Consider the following 18,536-nt stretch of genomic DNA (forward strand, 5'->3'; position numbering starts at 1 on the left):
AAGATTTAATTTAAATCAAACAGCTACACCTGGCAAGGTCTAGAGTCACTTCAAGACTTTGTTGTGCATTTTCACATCCTAATAGCAAGAACGGCCTGTCGGAATGCATCCAGTAAATCTGTCCCCATTCTTATTTTTTGCTTTATCTTTAAATTATAGTCGGTATTTCACAGCAGAAGTCAATGCAGGCAGTTTCAGAGTCATCAGTCAGTGAGATTTAAGACTTGGAACATTAAGAATGATCACACGGTTAAACATTGATGCTTGTATTCCCGAGTGTGTTGGAATAAATTTGTCTAAATGATAGGTTACGTACTGCACAATGTTGCCATGTGCAATCAGACATCTGCAACATATTTTGATGCAGAAAAGCAAAAATAAACAAAAGAACCTATGTGGTCACGGAGTAAACTGAACATAATCATACTTAGAGCCACAGTATAAAACAAAGACAGACCAGAACACTAATGCTCATTAAGAAATGCAATCTGTTTGGAGTCAGTGTGAGAACACTGCATTGCACTGTTTTTCAAAAGAAGTTAAGAATTCTTCTGATAAGGAGCCAGAAAAAGATAGCCCTTCAGTTGACCTTTGACACTGACCTCAGCAAGAGCCTCAGACTGTGCTGCTGAATCCAAGTCTAAAAACTTCACTGTTTAGCAACTTTCATTTTATCATTCTCAACAGCTTGAAGTCCTGTAATTATAAAGAATTCTCACTCTTGAGCACGATTTCTGTTGTACAGCATAATTATCTCATTATGATAATGTGCCACAAAGACACAAAGGCACACGACCAGTTTGATAGAAGCGACCCCTGCAGCAAACTTAATTAAAACTGAGAAAATGCCACAATGTAAACTCAGTAAATTGCAAATTCAAATTTCCAGCTCTGCCATGGATATGTAACATAAGATGGAGATGAATCCAGTCTAAGGCAACAGAAGCACAAGACATAAAGACAAGGAGCGGGTGATGTGTACTTCAGCAGGACCACAATCGTCCACTGACTGAACACAGGAAGGGAACAGCTCATAGCTGCGGTTGCCTCTTTAAAAGGAAGAGCCAGTGGAGACGGGGGCCTGTTGATGGAAAAGCCTAGACATGCAATCATTTTAACTTTCCTGGCCCGAGCTTCCTACCCCTCCCTCGAGATTCAGAGCTTTGTTTGTGAAAGCCGAGGTGAAGAGCATGTTCAGACTAGAGTGTTTCTTCAGCTTTCAAGCCCTGTCAGCATCATACGGTAAATCGTGCACACTGCTGAATATTAAACAGACAGGATGCCTTTTTCTGATGTGTTAAAATGCTAGAGGAAATAAAAGAAGGTAGATTGAGGTATAATCACAGGGTGTCGAATCACGTTGCAGCAAAGCACTGTTGACACGAGAGCCAAAACATTGGGTGTCCTTTTTTTCTTTTTTTACCTATTATGACTCCAGCTCTGGGCTGGGATGGCAAATACCTCAGTCAGTGTTTGTGGAACAGCAACTTTAATGGACAACTTTATCAGTGGACAAGTCGCAGGTTGACCTAAAGGCCATATGCAGCGGGAAGATTTATGTTTGGGCTTTTAGAGCAAGAAAGCACAGCTGCAGCAGAGCCACCCCTCAGCAGCTGTAACTCATCTGCATCTGGATGAGAAATCATAGTTACAGTCCTCATGGTATAAACCATGTCAGCTACGGCAAGTTACTCTGACTGAAAAGAAGGGCTTGTTCAGAACAAAATGTATGATTTTTATAAACTTAACATCAACTGGAAACTATCTTTTAGAAATTAGATGATGCTGTGACTGTCAGTTTAGGCCCTGTACTCATTATTGTTTTTCTAAAAGAGATCAAGGATCCACTTTTAAATGACTCATCATTTCCATAAGTTCATTTTCTAACCCCTCCATTTCTGGCTGCCATAGCTTCTCCCCAAACGCAGTGTGTTATGAGTGCTTCCATATTAGCCAAGGAAAATCCATAAACTATCCCCTTTTTTTTTTCGTTACTCACATCTGCCAAGTACATCACAAAGTAGCTTTCCCAGGTTTTCTCCTGGTGGTTGGTGCGCGTCATGACTTATGAGAAAGGATGTCGGGTTATCTGGCCTATGTCTGGTGAATGATACTAAATGATAGCAGCAGTAGACACGTGAGTCATGTTGAAAAGATCCAGACTCCATGTTTTAAACCAGGAGAGGAAACCGTCTGCCCTGTTAGCTGACTAGTGGAAAGTACAGATCTAGAAGTAGAAAGGGAGCATGCCTTTTCACCGATGTCACAGTCAAACCGTGGCGTCTGTGGAAAAGTGCAGAACCTGCAACGAATTAGCTGAAAGGAGGGGAAAAAGTGACCCCCCCCCTCCCCCCGACTTCCCCCCTCTTCCTCGGGGCTTGCGGTGGGGTAGTAAAGACCACTCTAAAAACCACACTTCTCTTCCAGTAAATTTCAAATTCTCCCAACACGCAGTGTTTGAAAACTCTCAAACCTGCGCAGGAAAAATTGCTCCCCAGCTCTGTGGCCAACAGCTCTGCCAGACATCCCTGGTTTTATGTCTCTGTATTGAAATGCACTGACGGTACACACAAATTACCTCCAATACCTTTGAGATAACATTTACCTGAATGGAAATTCAACAGAAGCTTGTCTGAGACTTCACGTCAAACTGAATCAGTTAGAAAGAGTTTCTAGTTTGATCTTGTGAAACTGAATACAAGAATGTTTCATTTGAAAAACAGACAAAGTTTTAATTCCAGATATTGAGATCCATTGTTCAAATAGTTCCAAGAAAATGAAGAAAAATGTTCCATGTGAAGTATTGCTTCTCATTTTGGAAGACCACCACCACAGTGTGGGATATAACTGGCTGTTGAGAGGCAGGAAATTTTATTTTTGCACTATGTGTGTTGTTAGTGTCGTCAAATACTTTGTGGTCGATTGAACAGCAACATCTGAGAAAACATACCTTCGGGGTGTGTTTGCTAGTTGGAGTGTTGATCCCCTGTGTGCACAGTTGGTTAGGAGAAACAATCTATGGGTGATGGCTGTTGTACCTCGAGGTCATTTGTACTAGCCTATCATGTCTGGCTGAGTGTGCCTCTTTTTTAAATGTAACTGATGTAACTATGGAAAAAATACCAGATTAAGTTCAAAGTGCCCAAATTATGTTTTGGGTTTTTTTTTGCCATCTTTAAAGTGGGGCTTCAGAGCTTTCTTCCATTACTAAATCTGGGATTTAAATAATCCCGGGACAGCGAAACAATGGATGTGCAGATGCCATTTTTCTTTTGCTAAAAATATCTCAGTCATCAGCAAAGCAAACCAACTGTTAGCACATTACTTGGCTAATGTTGCTAACATTACCATTAGATTTCATTGTGTGGGTTTTTTTTTTTTTTTTAAATAATCAGAATTGTGGAAAATTGAAGGCTGATTTGAAAACAAAGTAATTTAATAATTCTCTAAAGGATACAGATGAAAGTAGATGACAATGCTACTAATTTAAGAAACAGTAGCACCACTCACTGATTATATTGTACACTGTGTAATTTAATAATTTTTTAAGAAGTCTTTGATGCTAGTTGAAACATGCATGGTTAAACTGCAGTTTTGTCATAGCCCTAACTATGCTCATAAACTCAAAGACTAGAGTTACGACACATAACCAATGTTGCCTTGACAGAGACAGGAGAGGATTACATTATACCAAAATCAGTAAAGTAAAGTAAGGATGCTATTGCAAAAAACCCCTGGGATTTCTTTTATATTTTTATTTTTTAAAAACTCTGTTCTTTTGAACCACAAGAACACATAACATAGATCTGCACCTGCTTTCATATTGTATATATGTAGTTCCAGCAGTCATTTGTGATAAAATATATAACTAAAGTAATATCAGCTGGTAGGAAAGAAAACAGCAGCAGTAGTACAGTGTAAAGGGGGTCATTCCACACCATTGTCTGAGATATTACCCAAATCACTGCTTCCCATCCTTGTGAGATTAGATGTAATGAGCTTAAGAGTGTCTGATTACACGGTGCATTTGTACAGAATCCAAGTCCGATTTCAAAGGTCCCAATGTTGATGGTGGATTGTTGAAGAGTTAAGCAATACTCATATTCTCAAGCTATCATTAACTTGCGTTGATCTTGTAAGGAGAATCTCAACATATCTCACAGATATGTTGAGGGTCTCTTCATTTCGTCACAGAAGGTTCGGCTGCTGGACTGCACTGATAGCCATGACTGATCTATTATTAATGGAATTCCCGAAAATATGTTTTTGTTTTTAATTACTTGATTTATCATTTTATTGAATTCTTTGACCATTTTTTTATTAACCAAGTTGAAAATCTATAGTGATTTTTTTTTTTACTGCCTTCAGATATTCATCTCTACATGACTTCTGAAGAATGTTACTTCACATAGAATCAAATGTTGGTACATATGGAACAATGTTTTTCTATTTGATCCTCAAATGTCATCATAGGTGTCAAATTTTCATACTGATCTGACTATAACAAATATAGAGATCATAAAACTGTTTCATGTAAATGCCATGAGATGTTCATTAAAGAGCATCTCAATGTGTACTTCACATAATAAGCCACGTTTTACTTTAGTTTATTGGCATATTTCAGTCTTCCTGTACATCTGTGATGACAAATACATGTGTGGAAAATATATTGAGAACTACAGAAAAGCTGAAAGAATGCGTGAAGTGCCACTCTGATTTGCGTTTGAGTCACCTCTTTGCAACTTCCTGCATCCTGCAGCTGGGTAACCTGACTTACCTGCTGTCTAAAGCTTAGAGCTGCCACCTGCTGTTCGTATCAGGAACAGGTAAAGGTTTCAGAGCGTCTGCAGACCTGAAAGACCTGGGCTCATGTTTACAGAACGTGCCAGATGTCTGTTGAAGCCAGACAAACCACATCTACATTTCTTTCTCTTTTTTCTGACCAGAACTCTTTTTTTTATATTATTTATTAATATTTGGGGGGATTTTTAAGAATAACAGTTGGTATTTAGCTGGCAGCATGGTGCATTATTATTGAATAAACAGTTGTTTGTTAACTCATAAAGCAATCTCTGAACTAAATTGAATAATTGGCTTTATGGGAGAAACTCATAGGTGGCTGCAGGTTTTTCTCTTTTGAAAAAGAGTCAAATTTCTGAGACGCTGCTTCTGGAGGAAATGATCTCATGTCTAACTGCTGGAGACTTTACCCCGACAGCAAATCACGTTTTCCAGACCCTTTTTTCCCCTCTTACAGTGTGTGCAGAATATGGTGGAAACCTTGTTTGTACATTTAGAAGTACACATTGAGCCATCCTGACCTTATGAGCAATGAATATCAGGATAGGCCACAGCGTACGGTTAGGTGTTTCAAAACCAAGACTTTTTTTCCCACTGCAATCTTCATTATTAAAATGCTTTGTTAAAAGAGGATATCTTCAATTCAGCAATTTCTCTACAGCGTCCTATTATAAAACAAGAGCTGTTCTTCAGTGGTTTTGTTTTGTATTCAACTGACACAAATTCCACCTTCCAGGAGATGACATGGACTGCACGGCAGACGGCCAGGTGTACACAAACAGGGACATCTGGAAGCCAGAGCCATGCCGGATCTGTGTTTGTGACAACGGGCAGGTCCTGTGCGATGAAATTCAGTGTGACGATCTGAGTAACTGTGAGAAGATGTACATCCCAGATGGCGAGTGCTGCCCCGTGTGTCAGACTGACTCATCAAGCAGCGGTGGGACGGGGAGTTTTGGTGAGCCTGAACCTTTTGTCTGTGTTTGTGGAATTGAAGAAGAATGTTTTTTATTTAATCTGGTTGGTAGAAGACACGGTGATTCAAAGAAAGGCCTTCTCAGATCTTTATCACGCTTTAACACAAATTTAATCCCAAAGAGAGGGCAAGAAATTAAACAGCATCGATTAAATAAACCTTCCCTACCATGTAGTTCAAAGCTTTCAGAAATAAAAGCTATAACAGCAGATTGTTTGGGTTTTTTAGTTTTGACAGGCTGCCAAATAATCTACTGAGATGATGTATGAATTACTGCTGCCAGCAGCCTGCTGCACATCAGTAGCCTCACACTAAGAATGACTGACAACCGATTAATTGTTTTACTCGTCTATTTTGCTTTTGACTGACCTGCGTGTTTATCCCATAATGATTAATGAATTTCTTTGGAGCTGTTTCAGTATATGCTGCCTACTGAGTTGTTACACTGATGATTTGTCTGCATATTCCTTACATGTTTCTTCCTTACAATTTTTCTATGTTTCCTCCTATAGATGGGGGTAGAATTTACAAGGTAGGCCAGTTTTGTGATCCTATACTTTATGTTCGCTCTGACTTCCACTGTCATGTCGTGTGAGTCTGAAAGTTGTTGTCACTTCTTATTGTTTGCGCAGGGTCAGAAGGGAGAACCTGGAGATGTTCCAGTTGTGAGTGTTTCCTACATTTAAACCTGCTTAACTGACAATTTTAAATCCAAAAACGTAGCAGGATGAAACTGATGTGTTTGATGATTTCCCTGCAGGTGACTGGTATCAGAGGCCGCCCTGGACCTATGGTGAGCATCTTTTTTTCTTTCTTTACCGGCAGGATTTACCAAAAAGAACATTGCTAATGTTCATCCACCACAGTTGACACTAGATGGCATGAGAGGACAGCCGCATCCTGCATAACTTCACCTTAGAAGGAGGTCTACACAGCAGGATAGGCCTCCAGTCAGCTGGGTCACGGTGGCAATTCAAGCCGTGCCAAGCGTGCTCATTGTTTTGATGTTACTGCAGAAGTGTCAGGGTCAGATTTTTTTTATTGATTCTTCTTGTCTATTCTGACAGGGACCTCCCGGCTCACCAGGAGAAAGAGGATCACACGGACCCAAAGGAAGGCCTGTAGGTCACATCAACAAGCATTCACAGACAACTTAAGAACAGAATATAAAAAGCATGAAGATAGGAAGATAGAAAATCTGACCTTTTCCTGTTACCAGAGCATCACATCCTTCCTCATTTTTTTCTGGCAGGACCTTTAGAGAACACGTGGGTTTGCACAAAATAACAAACCACAGTAGTATTTATTACCTTAATCAAGACAACGCCATCACTTTATTGTGTCTTTCTCCATTAGACTACGGCAACACTAACAATATTTATCATCTTGCATCATATGCAAGCTATAAATAAGGACGTCATGTCTGTATTATCGGTTTGAAACACCCACTTCGCTATAATTCACATGACATTTGAGCTTTTTCATTACTGGGTCATGAGAATGGATCCTCACTAACTCACTCAGCTTAAAGCCCATTCGGTTCAAGGACAAGTGACTAACGGTCAAAAAGTGATGTAATGTGGAAATTTGATCTATGATGTGCTTAGCAAGCAAAGACGTGGCAGCATGATGAATGAATGTGCTCTGCTTGGTGGAGTTTCAGCAGAGTTGAGGGCAGCATTTTGCTGGTGATTTATTAATACATAACCAATGGTTTTCCTGTTGCACACGCTTTACAGCTCGCAGTTCATAAACAAATGAAAATTAAGTTTAGGTACATCTGTTTTATTATTTTCTTATTGAAGTCAGTGACATGTTCTAGAACACCTTCTGGCTTTACTAACTAATTGATTGGTCTTCATTTGCATCTTTACAATAAAATCCAAATAAGAGCTGAAACCCACTGCTGAAAGGAATAAATCAACATGTGTGTAAATCAGTGTGAGCAGTTTTAAAAATACCTTTTAAAAAGTAAATTAAACTCTCTCTCTCGTTTACTCTCCAGGGAATACGGGGCCCTCAGGGCTTTGACGGCGAGCCTGGCATACCAGGTCAGCCTGGTGAACCAGGACCTCCAGGGCATCCATCACACCCAGGGGTGAGCCAATAAACAGAAACACTAGAGTTTAAACTGCAGGCATCCGTGTCAAGCCTTACATGGTAAGCTAACCTGCAGTGTTTTACCTGCAGGGCCTGGGAGCCCAGATGGCTGGAGTGACTGACTCAAAAACAGGACCCATGGCCATGTTGAGTGGCTCCAGGGTAAGAGCATGACAGCACTAATATGGACCGACCTTAACTGGATGTTTAATTAAATCCTTCAGCTGAAAAGCACCAAACTGACGCATCTATTTATCTCAAGAAATTAGCTTTGTTCCTGAGTGGATAACTTTTTTTCCCCACTTGAAGCTTTGGCAGAAAACTTTGGCACCAGTCTAGAACAGGTGTTCTCATTTCTTGGAGTTTCCCTAATACGTCTAGTACTTAATTAAATAAAGCTCCAAGCTCCAATAAAGCTCCTATGTTTTGCTAATTATGGATAAAATATAATTAAATAATGGTGTTATATTTTCATTAACTCTATTACTTTGCAGTTCCACATCTTCTGTGAGTTCCTTCGTCTTTTCTGTCTCACTCTGTATCTCCCTCTTGTTCAGTCTTTGGCAGTTTCTAAAAGAAAAATGAAAAGAGCCACTTTTGAAATTTCTTTTCACTTTGGGTTTGCAGCCTGTCCAAACAATGTGACCTGCAGGAATTAAGATATGAAAAGATGTGGTTAAAATGCATGTGTGTGCTGTAAACTTTGTCATTGAATTATGAAATAGTGCCTCTTCAAAGTCATTAAAAGGTTTAATTAAATAAACCTTCTTATGGCAAAAAGTTGATCATTAGTCACTTTATTCAGCGTTTCCAGACATGCATATGGTGCATATTTTATTAAGCACTTTGACTGTTCACCGTTGCATTTACGCCAATACTGAAAGGTCAGAGTTCACATATTGTCTTTGTATCATTTAAAGTCTGCCCCATGTCAGTTTGTCGTTTTGCTGTAATGCTCCACTTTGATCCCAATAATAGGAGAAGACAACAAGCTAATGCTACTGTTACTTACTTGTGGATTAGGGCTAATTTATGTTGATGCATTGGGGTCAGTTTCCTTCTGCAGCAACGACATCAAGAGAAGCAATAGGGATGCCATTCACTTCCATAACGTCCACTATGGATTCTGTCTTATTTGCAGAGAGAATAAAGTCATGAGAACAACCATAACAGCAAGATACTGAACCCCAAGTTGCTCTGCATTCGTTGCAGTATGAATGTGTGTGAATGTCAGATAGTAAGCATATAGAAAAGAAGCGCTTGTATCAATGCCTGAATGAGGCATGTTGTATAAAGTGCTTTGAGTGCTAGAGTGGAGTAGAAAAACATTCCATAAGAAGCAATCCATTTATTAACAGCTCAAACACAAACAGAAGCGCACTTTGATCTTCACATACGCTTACCTCCAGACAGGCTTCAACAAACACAACACTAAGTAGACCTGTCTGCAAAACTTTGCACTGCACCAGTGCAATGCGATGGTGGAGCTTTGATTTACTTCACATTTCGGGTGCAGTTGACTAGTCAGCAGCTGATTAAACATGTTAAACGTTGATGATGAAGAAACACGGTGAGCACAGAACTGGAGCTGGTCCTCTCTGAGTCTTCATGTCAGCAGCATGTTGCATCCTGGCGTTCTCTCTTCCTCACCAGCAGCACCTCCTGTTTCCTCCTCCTCTGCAGGCACCTCCGCTGCTTCTGTGTCTCCTGATCCTGAATGTTTAAAATCCAGTAATGCACCCTGCCTCAGGTTGTTTCCAGTACTCTCTCGCCTCACTCTCTGCAGGTGTTCACCACCCCCTCCCAGGAGCAGCCCACGAGCTTTGCCGTGTCAGAAACACTCAGAAACAATCAGAAACAATCTTGCCCTTATCAACCTCACTCAGCGAGTCCCTTTTCCCCGCTTTTCCCCTGCTCTGCTTACTAACCCCACACCTCCAGGTCTGTTGTTCGCTTCCTCAGTGAAGGGCTCAGGGAAGAAATCCCAGCCTCCTGGAACATCCCATGCCTGCGTGTGAGCAAACAGGAAGTCAGTTGGCGGGAATCTCATTTGAGCATGCTCTCTGTGGACTGTCTGCGCCTTCACTCTGTGAAAAAGATTTAAAAAAAAAAAAAAGTCCAAATATGTGGAGCAAATTGAACTGGGCTTTCTTCTAAATATTGTTCTTAACTAAGCTTTTCAATAACTGCAGATATTTTTAGAAAAAGTATGAATCGATGGCCGAAGGAGTAAAACCTCCTGACTAGAAAGCCTCCCAGTAACTTCAAATGGTTTTGAGATGAGCCCCTGTTCTTTATTGTGATACAAGTTATAATTTATTATCTAATTATAATCTTTTATCTAATGTTATTACCCAATTCATATGTAAGTTAATAAACAAAGTAAATTAAGTACTACTTCCCAAAACATTATGCTAATTAAACATAAAGATTACAACTTTATGAGGTTTCACACATTTTTGTGTTTCCTGAACAGTTAATGAAACAAATCTATTTCATTATTTTATATCTTTGTTATTTTTTTATTGTATTTCTTAACACTTAATGTCTGTTAGATATTTGTCTTGTTTAACTTTCATTTTCTTAAGTGTTGCAAATACCTAAATAAATAATGACAATAAAAATGAGTGTGTGCTTGTGTCTCCTAATTTGCATTTGGTCATTTAGATGAGTTAGCAGGATATATATGTAAATGATATTTAGATCTGCAGTAAGTAAATTATATAGAAGACTTTACAGCAGCATGATCTCGCTATAGAAACAGCTACTGTTTCTGTGCACACCCACAGAGTGTCTACTATCACATAGGTGTCATAAGTATCTCTGTGAATGGAAGTAATTCACTTGATTTTTAACTGCTGCAACAAAAAAGACGAACATAAATAGATATATTAACTTAATAGTTTTTGAATAAAACACATTTAACTGATCTGACGTTGTCTTTGTTTCAGGGAGAGAACGGAGCAAGAGGACCTCCTGGGCCGAATGGATCACCTGTAAGTTTGCAACATTTTTATTAATACTGGAGTGGCAATTTATTATTTAGTAGTTCTTCCTGTTTTGAATGTTTTATCCTTCATTTTAAGGGTCAAGCTGGACCACAAGGATCTCCTGGAGATGTTGGTGATCCTGGACATATGGTACTCTAACTTCAAGCATGCATTTTCTCTGTTCCTATATTTTCATTTACTTAATGTTATTTGATTTTTTTGTTTTTGGTAAGCTGCTCATTAGAGAAAATTTTGCTGTCAGAATGATGGGCTGTTGCTGAGTGTTTGCAATCTGTGTTTGTCAGGGTTCACCAGGGCAGAGAGGACCTGAGGGCCCTCCGGGGAAGCCAGGTGAAGATGTAAGTTAGCTTTGAGATGTTTGTCTGCCTCGACTTGTGAAACTTTAGAGAATTAAAAAAAACAAAAACAAAAAAACGATTGTACTTTATTACGGAAATTGATCATTTCAGTAGAAGGGGGCAAGGTGAGTGGCCACCATTTATACAAAAGGTGGCTTAAAAGAAAGAGGAAAGGAAATAAACTGGCGATGACAGAGAATGAACTGAGAATCTGCAGGAAGACTGATAAGGATCATTTGGAATTGAATCATGCAAAGTGCACAAATTAAAATGTGGAGTTGGAAATGAATAATATGGTTCCCCTGTAAAGGTATACATGCTTTGATAAATTACAAAATAATAAAATCTGTCACTTTAGATGTTTATAGGTCTTACACGGTACACCTCAAGCACATTAGAAGCACCAACAGAAACACAGAACCCAACATAGAAAGACGTTTTACAGTCTAATGTGAAAATGTCATTTCCCCACACAGGGAGAATCAGGCAAAGCAGGAAATAGTGGAGAAGTTGGATTCCCTGGATCAGCAGTAAGCTTTAAATTAATAAAAATTAAATCCTGTGCTTTTTAAAATGATTATTATTAGAAAAAACTAATAATGTTCTACTGTGGTTTTAGGGGCCTAGAGGATTTCCTGGAACACCTGGGCCTCCAGGCCTGAAGGGTCACAGAGTGAGTAATCCTTGTTAGAAGCACTTTAAAACAAGTACCAGTGGTATGATGATGAAGTGAACTGACTTCACTTTGCTTTAAACTCTGTCATTCACTTTCTCCATGTTTCCTTAAGAGTAAAGTCAGTGTGCTTAGCCCAGCTCTGCATACACAACATAAAACAGTATGTGAGTCTTTTTCTATCTTATTAACAGGGCCACAGTGGACCTCTTGGACCAAAAGGTGAAACTGGAGCTGTTGGATCCAAGGTATAACTGATGTCAAATCGACGGTCTGTCAGTTTGTGCCACTGGTGGATTAGATGGTTCCCATTAAACACTTTGTTTTGTGTCTTTTTGCAGGGTGCCACAGGGCCCAGCGGTCCAATGGGAGCACCTGGACCTATGGTAAGCTATTCTTAAAGTTTCTGTTGCTTGTTTTTACAGTCTCCACAGAGCCAGTAAATGCTCAGAAACCAAGTGACAGTAACAAATTGCCTGGAGCAGCCCCGTGCAGATGATGCAGTTTATTATTCTTTTAAGCAGGCGTGGACTTCAGTGTCGGCTGCTTTTGGATTCTGCTCTCATTTTGAATCAACTAAACATGTATTCACTTTCCTGTAACTAAAGCTTTTCACCTTAAACCTTTGCATAAATAAAAAGTAGGTGTAATTTATCACTCTCTGTGGATAACAGGGTCCTGCAGGGATGCCGGGCGAGAGAGGACGCCCTGGACCAGGTGGTATAGCGGTAAGGGCGATGACACCACCTGTGTGTGTGTATGTGTATATGTGTATATATTACTCTGACTTTTGAACCAAACTGATGTTTACCTTGCAGGGTAAGCGTGGTCCTCCTGGTAATATCGGGAAATCTGGTCCGATGGTAAGTCGCAATATGCTGTGTTTTACTTTTGTGAGTTTACTGTGCACCAAAAAGGCTAGCATGACTTTTTGGAAATCCAAATTAGATGCTTAGGTTAAACTGAGGAAAATATATTTGGGTTGCAATCATCAGTCTTATTTTAAACATGTTTATGTGTTACTCCAAATAAACATATGTGAACTAGCCACATGAGCAATAACGGACACAGAAAAGTAGTGATACTTGCATGGTTGCTGTGCCCTGTTGTATGTCAGCAACCATTATGTTTGCATAATTTTAGATGTGAATTGGGTGATGAAGTTACAGTAACATCCTACTGTCAATACTCTTTCTTAACAGGGCCCCTTGGGTCTCAGTGGATCACCTGGATATCCAGGGGCCCCAGGTATGAAGGTAAGTAACAAAGAACATAGCTATTTGCTCTTTTATGCTTTCAAAGCCAAACATATCACTTTTATTGTTTATATTAATTGTTCTTGGCTTTTGTTTTCCACAGGGACAGCCTGGCCCCACAGGTGTCCGAGGTCCAGAGGGGGCACAAGGACAGAGAGGAGAGACCGGTCATCAGGGGAGACCTGGCCCCATTGGCATCAGGGTTAATTTCTTACTTTGTCCATACTTACACGCCACACTTTCACTTTTGCGCATTGATTTAATTTTCTAATTAGAGAGTTTCTATGTTCACAGGGGCCCATGGGAACAGATGGAGGCCCAGGTTCCAAAGGACCAGTTGTAAGTTAACACTTATTTACTCCAGGCTTGTTATTATTAAGACTAAGTGAAGTCACAAAAAGAAACACGTTTTAATTTCTTACAGGGTACTGTTGGTCCGCAAGGTTCAGGCGGCCATCTTGGGCCCCGTGGCCCACCAGGACCTCAGGGAAGCACTGGTCAACCTGGGATCAAAGGACAACTGGTAAAAGGCCTCAGAGTTTGAACTGAATTCTTGCTTTTAACTGCCAGAGATTTTGTAAATGCTTAATGAACAGTAAGCTATCGCTTTATGTGCAGGAGACTCACATTTTTGCATTTCTGTGTCAAAGGGAGATGTTGGTGTTGGGGGATTTAAAGGAGAAGCTGGACCTAAAGGGGAACCGGTAAGATTCAGATCAAATAGTCAAACTGATGCAGATTGCATTATAAATCCAGACTTGCCTCTTACTCAGTCTTCTTGTTCCATGTGTTGATTTTCTAGGGTCCGCCTGGTTCCCAGGGAGTGATCGGACCTCAAGGTGAGGAAGGAAAGCGAGGACTACGTGGAGATCCCGGCTCTGTTGGGCCTCCTGGTCCTGTCGGTGAAAGAGTAAGCCTGGATTCTGCTTCCTACTCTAACACTCACCTTTCACGTAGTTCCTCTTCCAGGGCAGGAGTCAGCTCAGTAATTTGTTCACACAACTTTGCAGTTTGGGAAGTCAGAATTAAAGGCACATTAAATTATAGTTTCTGGGATTCTTCACTTTACTGATGTGGTTTAATATGCACATATTAAATCATCACTTCTCTTTCAGGGATCTCCTGGAAACAGAGGATTCCCTGGTGCAGATGGGCTGCCGGGACCAAAGGTACAGTTTGTTACCATAAATCATGCTATATATACATAATGATTACATTTGTGCTCTGAACACTTTATTTACTGGTTAACCTTTTGTTTACCGCTTGTTTACTTGCTTTAATCAGCAATTTTGTTTTGTCAAAAGGGTGCTCAAGGAGATCGTGGAATATCAGGCCCACCAGGACCAAAAGGTTCTCTAGGAGACCTAGGGCGCACAGGAGAACCTGGTCTACCAGGTGCAAGGGTAACACAAGAACTTGGCATTTTCCTTTTTGAGCTACAGTATTTCCGAAAGTTTCTCTTTATTGCTCTAGCTTCCTATCCTTATGTTTTAAAACTTTTTCCACAGGGTCTTACTGGGACCCCCGGAGTTCAAGGTGCAGAGGGAAAACCAGGACCACTGGTAATTCTGAGTATTTGTATATTTTAATGTGTTTGAATCGCACGTACTGGAGTTTTCTTTAAAATTATGATAAATAACCAGTGTCGGTTTGTGTCATTTCAAGGGTGCCCCAGGTGAAGATGGTCGCCCCGGTCCTACAGGGCCCATTGGAAACAGAGGGCCTGCAGGAACCATGGGAGTCCCAGGCCCCAAGGGCTTCAGTGTAAGGCTGCAGCGTCTCTGAAGCTGTGCCCTAATAGTCAAGTCAGTCTAGTAACGTCATGTTCTGTCTCTAATTCAATATATTTTACTCTTAAAGGGTGACCCAGGAAAGACGGGGGAACAGGGATCTGCAGGAGTGCCAGGTCAAAGAGTGAGTACTATTTTGAGTGCACAAGTGCTGAAGTACGGCAACAAAAAGTGCTCTATGATTAGTTTTAGACTTATTACAGTCAAAAAGTTGTACTTGGGGCCTTGTGCACTTACCTTTTTGATTATATGGCAGAAAGGGAAGGACCCCGAAATAACTTTCAGTGAGTAGCAGGATGATATGTCAGCATTAATGATAAACAGTTAAAAAATGTTTTTGTTGTTTTCAGGAATTGATAAAAAATATATATACTTGGATTTATTAGATCTTTCATGAGCACAGAAGTCATTATTAATGCAATCAACCTAAACCGAACGCAGGCTGCTAGGAGATGAAGGAGTGGATCCCCATCAGGTGTGTAATCGGCAGGATTTATAAGTGTGACTTTGTCCACAGGGTCCTCCAGGAAAAGATGGAGAGGTTGGGCCTGCAGGACCCCCTGGCCCACCTGTAAGTGTCGGATTACTATTTTTTAAAAACTTTTTGCTAAGTCCTTTTTTTTTCTTATTATTGCTGTTGATTACATAGAAGTGTTTGTCCTCTAACAGGGTGTTGCAGGAGACAGAGGAGAGCAGGGACCTCCAGGTGAAAATGGCTTCCCGGTGTGTAATGTTTTTGAGGCACTGTAAAAGGACAGAAAGTTTTAAAACAGTTCATGGAGTTGGATTACTTCTGGTTCTAAATAATTTCTGAAAAATATCTTTTTTTGTGTGTTCTTAGGGTTTGCCTGGAAATCAAGGGCCTCCTGGAGAGTCTGGGAAACCAGGTGACCAAGTGAGTCCAACAAAAACTATGAAAGTAAAATGGTAAATGGCCTGCATTTGTATAGCGCTTTTCTAGTCCATAGCACCCCGAAGCGCTTTACACTACATTCAGTCATTCACCCATTCACACACTGGCGATGGCAAGCTACATTGTAGCCACAGCTGCCCTGGGGCGCACTGACAGAGGCGAGGCTGCCGGACACAGGCGCCACCGGGCCCTCTGACCACCACCAGTAGGCAAACATGGGGTTAGTATCTTGCCCAAGGATATTTGGCATGCAGCCAGGAGGCAGCCTGGGATCGAACCACCGACCTTCTGATTAGTGGCTGACCTGCTCTGCCACCTGAGCTAGAGCCACCCCAAGTAGCCTTGAGTTATATCCAATACTAAATTATTATTGCAAAAGGTCTTGGATGAATTTAAATTTCATGTCTCTTTTGGACTGAGCATTAAAAATGTAGCTTTTTTCTTTCAGGGTATTCCTGGAGAACTTGGTCCTGTGGGTCAGATTGGACCGAGGGTAGGTGAACTGCATTGATTCCAACCAGTCCAAGCTGGAGTTTGACTATCTGAGACTCAACTGGTCATATTTGTTTTTTCTAGGGAGAGCGTGGAATTCCTGGGGAGAGAGGAGAACTGGGTCCAACAGGTCTGCAGGGACCTAAAGGAATTCCTGGTGCACCTGGTCCAGATGGGCCAAAGGTATTGTTATACACCATAATCAATGTATAACTCACAAGTCTGGAGTAGTTTGGGCCAACTCGTATTAACCTTGATGCTTGTCACTGAAGGGTAGCCCTGGTCCCACCGGTGCTTTAGGTGACGTGGGTCCTCCAGGTCTTCAGGGAATGCCAGGAGAGAGGGGCATCTCTGGTCCTCCTGGTCCCAAAGGTGAAAGAGTAAGTATGTGATCATCTTTGCAAAAATTGTAGTAGTCTTTTGCAGTGCTTTTAGCCTTAGTTTTTTTCATGACTACATTCCTCTTTAAAGTGGTTACAAAACTTTTTCATTTATTGTGTTTGTTCAGGGAGCAATTGGTGAGAAAGGATCTGAAGGGACAGCTGGGAATGATGGTGCAAGAGTAAGTGAAGCATCTTTGACTTGCTGCAAACACATTTAGTCTCAGCTCACCTGTGAACAAAGGAGTGTGACAGGAGCGTAAGCCAAAACTAAAGCTGTACCCATACAAGCTTAAGACTTGTCAATGCTTGTTGAACGAAATCTGTTTGCTGACGTGACTGCACAAGTTTATGTTAATGATGAGTGATGGTGATGAGCAAAGATCCCCAACCACATTTCTTTCCTGTCAACAGGGAGCACCAGGTCCCATTGGACCATCAGGACCTGCAGGACCCAGTGGTGAGAAGGTAGAGTCCTTATGAAACACACATAAAGCACAAAAGCAGTTTGACAGCAGTAGGCCCACTGTTCTGGGAAGGAAACTCTTTGCCCCATGCTGCTTTTACACCAATAAAAATACTGGATTCTCAATAAATTCTTATCCAAATTATTGCAATAAACCTGTGGCTTCTTTACAGGGAGAACCTGGACCCAAAGGACCGTCTGGACCACCAGGATCCAGGGGAACACCTGTGGGTACACCTCACCAGTGTTTGCATCTTACACATTAAGTATTGCTTTATTGTGCTGAAACAAGGCAGCTCATTACAAAGTAATACAAACATTTATCTTGTGGTGCAGGGGTCGAGAGGTGACCCTGGTCCTATTGGTGCTGTTGGATTTTCTGGCCCCCCTGTAAGTACACTGAAACACTTTGCTAAATATATGCATGCCTTTGACAATGCCACAGGAGATAAAGGAGGAAAAGCATCTCTGCTAATATCATTTACACCTCACAGGGTCCTGATGGCCAACCTGGAGTAAAAGGAGAGCCTGGAGAGCAAGGCCAGAAAGGAGATGCAGGGTCTCCTGGGCCACAGGGCTTGGCTGGTGCCCATGGACCTCCCGTGAGTTGCAAAATAATGTAGTTGTTCTGACACATTTTTATTTCCAAAACCACTTATTTATTGCTATACATTTAGTTAATCCAGTTTGGCTGCGAGTTCTAAATAAGTGAGCTTTCACTTCCTGCTTGCTCCTCATTAGAACAGAATCTCTCAGTTGCACACATTTCCTGCATGCGTGCACTGAGAGATTATGTTCTAGTTAAATGTTGATATAATTTTTTGTAGGGGCCAGTTGGTGTTGCTGGCCTGAAAGGAGGAAGAGGAACACAGGGAGCACCGGTAAGATCCATTGATCCTACAATTATAAGTACATTTCAAAACACTATGTTATTTTCTGTTGCTGTTCAAACCACTTCTTTTTTCCTTTTTTTGCAGGGCCCCACTGGTTTCCCTGGATCTGCAGGAAGGGTTGGACCCCCTGGCCCACCTGTAAGTACTGCCCCAAGTTAGGGTTTGAATACAAGGTCGTGAAAGAAAAATAAAAATGTATGGGTTACAAATGTTAAACCACCAAAGATGATGCACAATCACCCGTTTATGTAAATAAATTACTTTACTGAAATAGTTTGCAAATCAAAATAAATGCTGACACAATAAAAAAAAATCTAAAATTCTACCTTTGTATATTATACCTAAGTCAAGTTTCGAAAAAGGCAAAAACAGCTATCTGTCTCCTTCCCTGTCATTTCAAAAAGGACACCATCATTCCCTCATTAAGCATTCTTGTCTGTATAACAAG

The 18,536-nt window shown here is 40.8% G+C and overlaps 1 protein-coding gene across 1 annotated transcript in view; it reads left to right on the top strand.

Annotated features, from left to right (window-relative positions):
• col5a2a (collagen, type V, alpha 2a) overlaps positions 1–18,536 on the top strand; it is a 43,611-nt gene that overhangs the window by 16,662 nt on the left and 8,413 nt on the right. The window contains exons 2-41 of the mRNA XM_085434589.1: positions 5,537–5,758; positions 6,289–6,308; positions 6,409–6,441; positions 6,537–6,569; positions 6,844–6,897; positions 7,782–7,874; positions 7,967–8,038; positions 10,828–10,872; positions 10,963–11,016; positions 11,172–11,225; positions 11,702–11,755; positions 11,845–11,898; positions 12,093–12,146; positions 12,240–12,284; positions 12,573–12,626; positions 12,717–12,761; positions 13,101–13,154; positions 13,258–13,356; positions 13,449–13,493; positions 13,579–13,677; positions 13,805–13,858; positions 13,957–14,064; positions 14,270–14,323; positions 14,459–14,557; positions 14,663–14,716; positions 14,820–14,918; positions 15,015–15,068; positions 15,462–15,515; positions 15,614–15,667; positions 15,786–15,839; positions 16,306–16,350; positions 16,434–16,532; positions 16,622–16,729; positions 16,858–16,911; positions 17,144–17,197; positions 17,369–17,422; positions 17,532–17,585; positions 17,690–17,797; positions 18,023–18,076; positions 18,173–18,226. Coding sequence (XP_085290715.1) covers positions 5,537–5,758; positions 6,289–6,308; positions 6,409–6,441; positions 6,537–6,569; positions 6,844–6,897; positions 7,782–7,874; positions 7,967–8,038; positions 10,828–10,872; positions 10,963–11,016; positions 11,172–11,225; positions 11,702–11,755; positions 11,845–11,898; positions 12,093–12,146; positions 12,240–12,284; positions 12,573–12,626; positions 12,717–12,761; positions 13,101–13,154; positions 13,258–13,356; positions 13,449–13,493; positions 13,579–13,677; positions 13,805–13,858; positions 13,957–14,064; positions 14,270–14,323; positions 14,459–14,557; positions 14,663–14,716; positions 14,820–14,918; positions 15,015–15,068; positions 15,462–15,515; positions 15,614–15,667; positions 15,786–15,839; positions 16,306–16,350; positions 16,434–16,532; positions 16,622–16,729; positions 16,858–16,911; positions 17,144–17,197; positions 17,369–17,422; positions 17,532–17,585; positions 17,690–17,797; positions 18,023–18,076; positions 18,173–18,226 — 2,651 coding nt within the window. The remainder of the gene's footprint in view (positions 1–5,536; positions 5,759–6,288; positions 6,309–6,408; positions 6,442–6,536; positions 6,570–6,843; positions 6,898–7,781; positions 7,875–7,966; positions 8,039–10,827; positions 10,873–10,962; positions 11,017–11,171; positions 11,226–11,701; positions 11,756–11,844; positions 11,899–12,092; positions 12,147–12,239; positions 12,285–12,572; positions 12,627–12,716; positions 12,762–13,100; positions 13,155–13,257; positions 13,357–13,448; positions 13,494–13,578; positions 13,678–13,804; positions 13,859–13,956; positions 14,065–14,269; positions 14,324–14,458; positions 14,558–14,662; positions 14,717–14,819; positions 14,919–15,014; positions 15,069–15,461; positions 15,516–15,613; positions 15,668–15,785; positions 15,840–16,305; positions 16,351–16,433; positions 16,533–16,621; positions 16,730–16,857; positions 16,912–17,143; positions 17,198–17,368; positions 17,423–17,531; positions 17,586–17,689; positions 17,798–18,022; positions 18,077–18,172; positions 18,227–18,536) is intronic.

This window comes from Copadichromis virginalis, linkage group LG16, assembly GCF_057382275.1.
Source record: "Copadichromis virginalis isolate Kocher_CV1m ecotype Utaka linkage group LG16, C_Virginalis_male_GT1.1, whole genome shotgun sequence".
Lineage (NCBI taxonomy): Eukaryota > Metazoa > Chordata > Actinopteri > Cichliformes > Cichlidae > Copadichromis > Copadichromis virginalis.